An 11,775-nucleotide genomic window follows, 5' to 3' on the forward strand; every position below is an offset into this window, starting at 1 on the left:
AGCACAGGGAAGGCTCCGTCCCCCTTCCTGAGCCAACTGTGCCGAAGTCCCGGGCAAAGTCCAGAGGCTGCCCAGCCCTCCTCCCTCCCACACACAGCCAGCCCCAGCCTGCACACTGCTCCTCCACGCTGAAACAGCAACCAAGAGCCTCAGCGCCACTTCAGCTCACACAGAGCTGAGCCCCACGAGCTCCGTGTGCCCAACAGGCCCCTCATCCTGATGCTGGGCTATGCACAGTGCTCATTTTTAACCCTTTTCCTCCAAAGCAGAGACTGTCACCAACATTCCCCTGTGGCTGAGCACTACTGCAGGAGCAACAAGGAGTTTCCCCGGAGGAAATCCCTGTTGTTGCAAAAACAAACCCCGGTGATATTCTCCCCCACGTGCAACAGTGATGGCTTTTGGTCTCTCATGACAGGTGCTGCAGCTTCCCAAGGGCCAGGAGACTGAATCTCACCGCAGTGGACGGACCTGTCTCGGACACTTCCCAGGACCCTGCTGCACAAACGGGACACTTGGACTCAGATCCAGATGCTGATCATCCCAGAATCCGTACCTGCACATAGTACGGGAAGCCACACACCACCACTGAAAGGTTTTTATTTAATACCGAGGGGTTGCATTTTTTCCTTAATCCAAAGCATAAACAGGGAAGAACATATAACCAAAACCAGATTTAACAGGGACAGAAAGAACTGACAGGCTTCATTTAATCTTCCTCATTTATTTTTAACCCCCAGCAAGTAACCCAGGTAAAGCTCCCAGAGGAATATCCAGAGGAGTCTTCTCTTCTACCCTACAAGTCATAATCCCATCTTCCTACTAGCAAGAACTGCAAGAATTTAAACTGGTACTATGGCATTTGCATAGATTTAGAGGCAAAAGCACACATTTAATTAGCACTTTCTTTCCTATTTTCATTCATTCTCCATGCATCCAACTGCACTTTGCAAAGAGTTCATTTCTTCTTTTACCTTGTACATTTTCCCACTTGTCTGGAAACTCCACCAAGCAACCGTGGGGGTAAAAAATCTTCACATGGAAGAATCACAAAGACCTGAAACTCTGTAGTTCCCATGGTCCTTACGGTGTGTGAAAAACTCAATACTTCCAATTATGATAGGAATTGTTTAATTCTGTACCAAGTTTAGAAAACAGGATGACCCAGACTTTTAAGTCTCCATAAAACAATTAACTCATTCCAACCAGATTCCCAGGAAGATTAGTACTATGGAACTCAATACCCCATTGGAATGAACACTCAAGCCAGTTCTTCAGGAAGGGACCGGAGACCTTGTCTCTAAAATATTAATCATGAAAATCCCATCTGTTATTTGGACAACGGAGGGGTTTGCAGTCACTCCCTTCGCTGACACAGCAGCAGCATCTCACTGAAGGAGCTGGGATACACCTTCCCAAGCCAAAAAAAGCTTTTACAAGTAAACCCTGGGAAAAAGGAACAGCATCAAAATTATTTCACATTGCTGCTCAACCTTTACTCTGTTTTTAAAAGTTGAAGTTATTAGGCTAAAATAGAGTTGAGTCAAAACCTTTCTGAACCAATGAGCATCACCCCACACAGAGCATCTTGATATGAGAATCAAGTTCCTCCAAAGAGAGATGAAATAGAATCACAGAATCACAGACTGCCTTCACCCCATTCCATCCCCTGCCATGGGCAGGGACACCTTCCACTAATCTGGGCTCCTCCAAGTCCCGTCCAACCTGGCCTTGGACACTTCCAGGGATGGGGCAGCCACAGCTTCTCTGAGCAACCTGTGCCAGGGCCTCCCCACCCTCCCAGGAGGGGAGTTCCATCAGGAAGAAAAGGTCCCAAGCTTTTGAATAGGTCAGGATTCTAAAAATTATTTTTAAGAACAGAAATTTTAAACAAACTCATAAGGAGAAGCTGAGCCGTCAGTAAGATAACCTAAAAAACCCCAAGGCGTCCGTTTCGGGAAGCGAAAACTGAGCTTGATATAGAAAGTCCTGAGCAATGGTGCCATGTCAGTCCTGCTGCTGGGACTGCTGGGAAAGGCTTGGCCCAAATCTGGACAAATACTCCTTTGTTATGAAACGGGAACCTCAGGTCGCATTACTACACTTAACTTGCATTCTGATATTTGTTACCTTAGGAATACATTTAATAGCAAATAAAGAGGTCAAGGAAGAAAATTAGGTGGATGCTGTTAATGTTATGGGAGGTACATAAGTAATTCTTTCAAGTTAGGTTTGCCAACGAGATGGATCACGAATTGTTGACAAGGAAAAGGGATCAGCAAACGGTTTCACCATCATGTTCAAACACCCTGCAAGCCCAAAATCAGGGTAGCCACCAGGCAGTCTGCAGCCTGAAATGCCAGGAACCATCTACTCAGGACAAAGTAGCTTAAAGAAACATTTATTTTAAAACCCACTGCATAAAAATTCCATCTCTAAATAGACACATATACAGAGAGCCTTGCATACAGAAGAAAAGAGCAGTCAAAGATCTGCAACAAACCAGAAGGAAATAAAAAAAGAAATAAAGAAGTACAGACAACTTGGAAACTCCAAGCCCATTCTCCATTACACGTATGGGACAAACAAACAGCCAGCGTACATCACACGAAGTCACAGTATAATCCCATCCTAAGTCTTACTCCCATCTCCACATGATTACCATAAAATAATCACCCAATTTCTCTATGTTGCAACTGTGTGCAGTTATATGGAACATTTCTGCACAACCAGCCTGTTTTCGGAGGGAAACACATGACTAACTGCTCGGAGGAATTTCTCATCCTATTTTGGCCCTTGATAGTTTACACCAAGAAAATAAAAACCCAAACCCTTGGGGTTTTTTCCCCATCTTTCACTTCCCAGTTCGGCTGACACCCAAGTGGTTTCTCTGAAGCACTTTTGACTCACCACCTCGGAGGGATATAAAGCTGCCCTGAGTTTCCCAGGTCTGACTTCATTTAGACTGACACAGCTTAGAAGAGCAAAGGAAACAACTCTTAAGAGTAATTTCTGATTTGAAGTCTGGATTACATGACCTAACTGCTATTCCCAAGCTTTATGACCATGAACACAGTGCAATTCATGTAACTTGCATTTACTGACTTCACATTTCTTCTATTAGATCTGGCCTCCAGCTCCTTCAAACTTGTCATCTATTTAGGGGTTTCTGTCACCAGATGTGTTTTACGAGGTTTTTTCCAACTACAGAGTCATCTCGTGCAGGTTTTCGTCCACACCTGAAAGGTCCCTGCCACTCTCAGTACAATTCAGATTTGTTTTGTAATGGGAAAGGCCCAGTCCACTGAAACATTCCACCTCTCCCATGACTTCACTGTTCCTATTCCACACTACTAGAGAAACCCTAAACCCAAGTTAACAGTTGCCAGTTTGCAAAACAAAAGTATAACCAATAAGGTTATGCTGCTTCCCTAAACCATTTTGAAGTACACAAAGGAACATGGAAAAACACTTGGATAGAAAATGGAGAGAAAAGGTAAAATCTGAAGGATGATTCAATAACCAGTGCCACAGATTAATGGGCAGGAGGTTTTAAGAACATTTTCTTTTCCTGAAGAGCTCTACAACTCCTTGTCAGGGCATTTTACACAAGCACATGTCAGAAACTAAAACTTTTAAATTACTGGTCAAAAAAGAAGAAAAAATGTGACCTTAGCTTCTGCCCCACAGAAAAGAAAATTTCATCTTCGCATGTTATAAATTCTAATTCCAATTGCTGCTTTTAGTGCAAATAGAAGAGGATTAATAAAAAGAAGAACACTGTAATTCTTGAAAATTCCAAGTAAACTCGAGTTAGCACATGTATTCTTCTGGTCTCTACTACAAAGTGATCCCATGAGGACAAAAATTTCCACAGCTCTGTTGTGAAGCTCCCCATGATTATTCAAGATAGAAATTTAACATCCAGTAAAATGGCCTAAAAAAAGACCATTTTGCATAACTTCTCCCCAAAGTTGAGACCCGTGTTCAATGCCATCCATACACACACTCTCTTCAACATTCAACAGAAATACAATCCAGGTGGTTTCTACCTCCATCCCTAAAGATGCCTCAAAGACCGTCACACCTTGCAAGCAAGCAAGCAAGGTCAACAAACACCAGGGTCCCATTTAATTTTGAGGGGCCTGCAGAGAACAGTAAGGTTCTGAGAGTTGTATTAAGAATCACTGCCTGTTCAAAAAAATAAGGTTTTTTTCTAATCCAAGCAGATTTACAGTAAACAGCAGAATCTGCTTATTTTCATATGCACACAGAATTGTTTCCAATTGAAAAAGCATATTAATTGGTTTTATTGTTAAATTGAGCAGCCATGCTACAGGTTATACGGAATATACACGGTTACAAGCAACTCAGCATCTGCTGCTTGCCTTTAATTTGAAGAAAAGTTTTGCTTAGCTGCTCTCAAGCTCCAGCTCTGCGCAGGACTGGAATTGCTGTGACTGGCTCTGAAGGCAGGATGGCTCGAGGGCTGGGGGCACAGCAGATCACAGGGTGAGGAGAGGCCAGGGACAAAACTCTCCAGAAGCCACAAGAGCTGGGGGGCAGCAAATGGAAGGCTTCAAATCTTTATTCCAGCAAGCTGTTGGATTTGGTACTTTGCAACATATATTTTACATCTCTTAATTTGTAAGGAAAAAACTATCCCCCTCTGTTATCCCTTTGGCAGAATTGTCCAGCTTTTTTTTTTTCCTTCTCCATAATGCCTACCTTTGCATATCAGTTTTATGGAGACACCCCCAGGGACACGAGCCCATGCTCCCGTGCCCCCGGCCTGTGCACACCCTGCAGACACAGCAACAGTGCTGATGCAGTAGCAGCAGACCCAACACCGGGATACAGCTGTGTCAGCTTTCCTATTGTCAACACTCTTCCTGACTTTCTCTGTTCAAAATATGACTTGGATCCAAATACACCCCCCCCCCCCCCCCAAAAAAAACCAAAAAGCAACCTTAATTTATGCATGCATATACATCTCCAGGAAGGTCGTTATGGTACTGCTCTTTCTGCACTTGTTTTTGACATACGAATTAAATAATAGGGCGAAGAAATGAGCAAATGCTGTTTTCTAACCCCTTCTGGTACGCACCACAGAGTGACTGTAATTACACCTTGAAAAACACTGGAAGGTCTCAATGACACACATAAGAACACAGGAATTGGCAGACAACTGAATTCCTGCTCACCCTGTACTCGCCTCCCTGAACCCCTGGGATATGCTTCAGAGGGAATGTTAAGTTTCTCCTTTTGATACCTCTGTCTGGTATCCCACTGCGTGACTAAGTACTTGGCAAGCCAAATCCAAACCCAAGGGCTACTGTCACTGAAAGCAGCTGTCAAATGGAAATTAAATTATCCCTTGGAAATTTATTTTAAAGCTTAAATCCCCACCACAATTTCACTTGTCTCCTTCAGCATTAATCAGACAGCGTCAAATGGGGCAAGCGAAACTGCTCGGTGGAGTGGCATTTCAGGAGTTACTGGAAAAGGGTCAGGCATGAGAAGCTGGAGCCTGCTTGCTCTAACACCAAAAGGTGCATCCAGCAAGGGCACTCAGAACTTCAGCACCTGCAGAAACTCATCACCTCTCCTTCTTCCCCACTTGTTTATTGGCAGAGCATTGCATAGATGTCCTCTCATGCTTTTAGTACTCTCAGAGCATTCAATCCTCGTCCTGGTATTAAACTGTTTATCAACCCAGATGACAAATCCTTTTTCCAGGGGAAAGCAAGATGTGCTACAGCTCCATGTTTCAGGCTTCCAAGCCATTATAAACAGCAGCACGCTCATCAGAGGCGAGCTGGGGCACTGTGATGGCATTGTCACCTGACAATGGGCATCGCTGGCTAATCGCTGGGGCTTTCCAAAAACTCCCCACGAACCAGGCACATGCTGGGGTGCTGCCACTGTGCTCCCCTGGTACCAGATGGCAGCTCACTAACAGCTATCAGCCCTGGTTTAAGGGCAAAATCATGATTAAATGTTCTCACTGAGCACACATCACGGTTTTCTTCCTTCCTGAGATACACAGACCCGATACAGCTAAAAAGATAATTCATCACACCCAGTCTTAAAGGGCTTAAAGGGCTGGGTTACAAATTCTGAGGGCGATCTGAAGCAGCAATTTGGCTTTCTGATCTGCCCACGGCTGTCCAGGCTCTGCAGGTAGGACACGAGCATCCGCTCCTGGAGACGCCCCCTCCCAACTCGTGCAGCGCCGGAACAATGCGCCGGCCCGGGGCTCCCGGGGCAAAGCCGGACCGTACCTTCGTGGGTAGGCTCGGGGTCGGGTGTCAGCGAGATGTCATCCAGCTCGCGCAAGCACAGCCACTCTCCATCCATCGACACGCGGAATTTGCAAAGATAGATGGTCTCCATGGCAGCCTGAGTGATCTTGTCTGTGGTGGGGGTTGGCATGTCGCTTTGAGGCGTCAGAGCAGACATGATGACTCAGCTGGTACAACAACAACGGGGGCAAAATAAGGACTAAAAACAAAAGCTTTCTGAAGAAGAAAATCAGAAATACCTTGCGATTAAAGGACAGATCGCTCAGGATCACAGAGGCTGCTCTGGCCTTTTCATAGATCAAGCAAGGTAAAAACGCTGTTCCTTCCCGCTCAGCTCTGCCTCCCTCCTTTCCACCGACTGCCGTCGTCTTCAGCTATGCTAGAGGCTACTGATCCTCAGCATCCACAGAAAACCTGGCTTCTGCACCAGAGGCAGCAGGGAAAAACAGGTAAAAAATACAGAAAGAAAAAAAAAAAAAAAAAAAGAGGCAGCAGAAGCAAAAAGAATGTCTTGCTCTGGTGCTGACCCCAGAAAAATAAAAAAAACCAAAGGACGAGCGGAGAGGCAGTGTCCCGGTGCGCCGAGATCCGAGCGCTGGTCCCCTCTCCCGGCGCAGCCCGGGCAGCGAGTGCCGCCGGGATTGGCTGTGGGCAGGGAGCAGGGTGGCGACCAAAATGGCTGACTAATGAACTGAGCTGGAAATCCAGGCTCATGTGATCGCCTGCGATTCCCAGGATGCTGCCGAGACGCTGCTGCTGCTGCGGGGCCGGCAGTCAGGCGCTCCTCGGCACAGCACCTCCTCGCCGGGCTGTGCCAGCCCGTTTGGGAGCGAGCAAACAACGCCGCACCCCCCATCCATCGCCCCCGGAATACAAAGGAGCAGCGCCAGCAATACAAAGCCGCATTTGTATTCCGCTCGCATCCCTGGATGCCACTACAGGAATTCAATCGGCACCTTTGTTTTCAAAAGAGGTGTGCGAATTGCAACTTGGGTTTTATTCGCTGTGCCACCTTCTCAGGGGGCACCTTGGAGCTCAAATTTCCCACGTACAAAAAAATGTTAGGATGGATTTTTTTGTCTCAGGGAAACGGAAGGAAAAAACCATCTGGGTCTAAGCACTTCAGTGACTGAGGCTGAAGCTTTTTCAGCAGGGCATGTGCACATGAAAGGACAATAAGGAAGAACACTACAAACACTGTGACCCAATCCTATACTTTAAAAATCTCCCCCGAAAATTGTGTTGCTCACGTGAAGCTCACAAAGAAATATTGTCTCTCAGCAGGAGGAGAAACAGGCTATAACCCCGCCTGTGTCCCCAGCCCACACAGTCCTGGTGCTGGGGCACAAGAGGTCCCAGGTCACCAGACACAGTTCTCATTCCCAAGGTCGCTAGAGTGTCACTACCCACTTCAACAATGATATCAGGCACCAATAAATTAGCTTATCTGACTTCATTCCTGTGTGGCTCCAATCTATTTGAGGAGAGCAGATGTATAACATCCATCTGAAATGGATGGACAGTCACCCTTGCAGAAGGCTGCCACCAGAACAACATATTGATAAGAACATGTGCCCAAATGTATGGGAGCTTGAGTGCTCTCCCTTTTTGTACCCCAAAGAAATACTCAAAAGGACATACATCTGTTTCTCAGGGATGTGAAATGCCAAAACAGATTGCTGGATACAGAATTCAGCATGCCAATGCATATAGCTTTTGGAAAAAAATGGCACCCATCATGTAAAAGCCTCGTAAAACTGGGAAAAAGGATGAAGAGCTGCTATTTCTGACTGGCAAGAGGAAGCAGTTGGTTTTGGTGAAAACTTCCTGCTTAGTACAGCACATTTCGACTCAGCAGCTCTTTCCCATTAGGCCAAACCCAACCAAGCACCACGCAGCCTGTTCTGACAGCGACGCAAAGGGCAATTATTTCACAGAAAATGAGAATTACTATTGTTTCTTCTCTCCAAGAGAATAGAGTTTATAAATCGTGCTGACAGCATCTTAACTCGTACATTTATAAACCCTTTCAGCAATAACAGCCTCTAGCTGCAGCATCCACATCGCACCACCCCAGATTCCAAACCCAGTGAAAGTGGCCATGTACCAACTGCTACAGAACAGCTGCTGGCCCTGGCTAACCCTTGGACAGGGTCTAAACAAACAGCACATGGTCAAAACAAACCCTTTAGAATCAACAAAGCACCATGAGCTATTGCTCAAGCTATTATCCAGCAGATCTCATTATCAGACAGTTTAATTTCTTTGTTTTGAAGCAATTAGAAATACCAACAGCACTGGGTGTAACCCTGCAGCTCCCATTTCACAACATGGGTCTTCAGCTGAACTCAGCACTGGCAAGTGCCCCGCACATCAGGATCCCAGGAAGGTCTGCTAAAAAATTAGGAACTGTTCAACTTCCATTGGTTTGCTGTTAACGTGAAGAAATAACAGAAGCCAGTCTTCCACTTCCAGCTGAGTTCTATTTTCAGGCTCCTTTATGCAATGATCCTGCTGCAAATACTCCATAGGGATAGTTAAAATACTTGGAAAACGTTCTTTGACTTATTTCCAAAACCGAAAAAAAGTAACCATGAAAAACCCCAAACAGGAACTGTTTGACTTACCGACTTGTGACCTTTTAATCACCACCTGAAAACCACAAGAGAAACTTTCCCCTATCCCCATTCTGTGCCCCAAAGTGATAAAAGCAACAAAGCATCTCACAAAGAAACAAAAGAAAGGTCTCGAATATTTGTGTTTTCATAAAACCTTTCATACGACTACCAGGCAACTCAAGGGCACCTGATAAGGCTCCATCAGGGTTCCAGGATGGTCATGGACACAGGAAAACCCAAATCACGGATAAATGCAGAGGAGGCTGTGCAGGATGAGCCACTTTCTCCATCTCAAACCAGTCAGACAGCCTTGACTGGTCCTACAAACCCTCCTGTGAGCTACACTTTGGCACCAGCCCTTAGAGGCTTTGGCCAGATTACGGAACATAGCAGGGTTCTGCTAAAACATTTTTAAGATTAAAGAATCACAAACTGACTGCACTGGAATTTTAAGACCAACCACCTGAACACCAAGCACTCCATCAGCCACCAGTATTTGGGAGCTGAGCTGTACTGCGAAGCATTTTGAGTTTCAAAACTGAATAAATCAGAATAATCTAAGCAAAGAAACCCAAACAAATTTCCAAACCAGCCTTAGGACTCCAGGGAGCATCTTTGGGTGTACTTTTATTTTCAGAGCCTGTGAGAAACCTGTGTTTCCATCATTAGGAGAAAGTTTTCCCCCTCAATGGGTAGAGATTGCAAAGGAAAAAGGACAAAGCCATCTCTGACATGGAATGCAATCTAAAAAGATAAAATTAGCATTTACATAGCAAAGTCTGCTTCTGACTCCTCTGCCAGCACAGATATGCACTCTACCTCAAATACCAGCTACTCTGAACCTTGCAAGCTCAAACAGGAATGGGCAAAAGGAAGTTTGACAACCCAAAAATCAGTAACAATTTCTTAATTAAGAGGTGACAAACAAGTTTTTCTTTACCTACTGTGAAACACAGAGATATTATTTAAGGATGGAAGTAACTCTCATAATTAAAGGTACAGCTAAGAAGTGGGAAGGAGAAGTCTATTCCAAGTGTAGTGGCATTGGGTAGGCTTTCAGTGAGAGCAAGGAAAGGTTTAGGGTTTGGTTTAGGGTTTTGGTTTTTTTTAAGGACAGCCTAATCAAGTTGCTTTTAACTGTTTTAAGGTTTTGCTGCAGGTCAGCACGTTTAAGTACATCATCCTGCTCCTTCTGTCTGGAACCATCTGTAACTAGTAGGCAGGTGCTGCTGCCATGAAGAACTTTGCAGTCTCCTTCCCATACCAACTCTGGCCTTCACCTGATGTTTGCAATCAGGTGAGAATACAACAGAATAATGCAATGATTGTGTTGTAACAGGAAAAAATAAAAAAGACTTGAAATAAACCTCCAAAATATTGTGAAATACTGACTTTTTGGTGTAGTGGCCAGTGCCTCCCTGTAACACCTAAGACTTTGCAGCACAACTGCACTGCTCCTGCTGCTCTGTGGGAACAAATGAAAGATGCTTTTAGAGATGTGAGAACTGGAAAAAACCACAAGAACAAAGAGATGATGGAAGAAAGTGATTTACTGACAGAGTTCGCCCCAGGAGAAACAGAGTCCAGGACACCATGCAAATAGATGCTGATTCCTGTTCCCTCCAGACACTGCTATCACTGCATCAGTCAGTCCCTGAGTGGGCTGTGACACACGATACTGCACAGGCAGCTGTCACCTCCACGGCTCACAAGAACAAGGGAACTTTTATATGCATCTTATAAAGGTTTTTCACAAAGCTTACATGAGCAATCACTGCAGAATAAGGCTGACTCGGGATAAACCAACCTCAATATTAAAATAAGCTCAACCACTGAGCTTCTCCACTAAGTCCTTGTGCACAAATTTGCTCAACTCAATGCTTCAGTTTCTCCACATCCAGATAAGAGCTTCTCACAAAGTTTGAACAACTAAGATTAAATATCTCTCTTTAAGTCTTCTTTTCTGTCAGAAGTAGCTCAACCCCTTGCATGCACATCACAGGGCTTACTATGGGTAAAGATCTCCTGATTAAGGAAAGTAAAATGGAAGGTTTTGACAGGGGCCTGTCATTTTAAACAACAGTTTAGCAGGGAGGGACTTTGGACATAAGCTGGCAGTCACAGTCAGTTCTTCACAGAGCTCAGAGCAAAGTCAGAGCATTTTGCCTCCTCCTGGCATTACAAACATGGACTTCTTACCTCACTGGTTATAGCTCTGCTGAGTAATGCCTTCAAGTACATCAGCTTCCAAAGGAGAAAAAAAAGATACCTGCTCCAAACAAATCAGCTCCTGTGTGAATGAATACTCACCTGGGACAGGAGGTGACAAAGCAAAGGCCAAAAGCTCAGTCACACACACTCTGGCACCAGCCCAGAGGATGAAGCTGCTGGTTATTTTTAGGATGGATGGAAAACAGAAGATCTCTTCTATATGCACCCATGCGTGTACTTTTTATTTGGTTTTTTAAAACACACCCAAGTACTTCAGACTACTCCAGCTTCCCCAAATACACCACAAGGACATCAGAAAGAATCTTACGAAGGAGAACGCTATTTGTCACCCAACACGCCCCACAGAGCCATGCACTTCAGCCTCTTCAGGTCTCCAGCGTGCAGTGCCCTCGCCTCGGATTTGTTCCCCACACCAGCACCAGGAGGAAGCCCGAGCGGGGGTTCCCCAGCCCCTGAACTAGACCCCACGTCCAGGACAGCCTGTTGTATTTCCAAGGGCGGCACCGATTCTCCTCAAAGGGCTCTCTGTGGGGCTGGTTTTGCTGAGCTGCTGGGCCAGCACGGCTCACACAGACCCCCACACGAACCGCCTCCTTGCGAGCCCCCGCTGCCCTTCCCGC

The 11,775-nt window shown here is 45.4% G+C and overlaps 1 protein-coding gene across 8 annotated transcripts in view; it reads right to left on the minus strand.

Annotated features, from left to right (window-relative positions):
- The window catches only part of RUFY3 (RUN and FYVE domain containing 3), a 33,149-nt gene that overhangs the window by 19,392 nt on the left and 1,982 nt on the right, over positions 1-11,775 (minus strand). For 2 of the 8 annotated variants that reach the window (XM_008637401.2, XM_017738956.1), the window contains exon 1: positions 6,285-7,082. The exons of 2 other annotated variants lie outside the window; for them this stretch is intronic. In XM_008637401.2, coding sequence (XP_008635623.1) covers positions 6,285-6,462 — 178 coding nt within the window. In that variant the 5' untranslated portion in view covers positions 6,463-7,082. Of the gene's footprint in view, positions 1-6,284; positions 7,089-11,775 lie in introns of those variants that run through there. 4 more of the 8 variants (XM_017738953.1, XM_017738952.1, XM_017738957.1 and 1 more) reach the window with 4 other exon arrangements.

This window comes from Corvus brachyrhynchos, unplaced genomic scaffold (assembly GCF_000691975.1).
Source record: "Corvus brachyrhynchos isolate BGI_N302 unplaced genomic scaffold, ASM69197v1 scaffold597, whole genome shotgun sequence".
NCBI classification, from domain to species: domain Eukaryota; kingdom Metazoa; phylum Chordata; class Aves; order Passeriformes; family Corvidae; genus Corvus; species Corvus brachyrhynchos.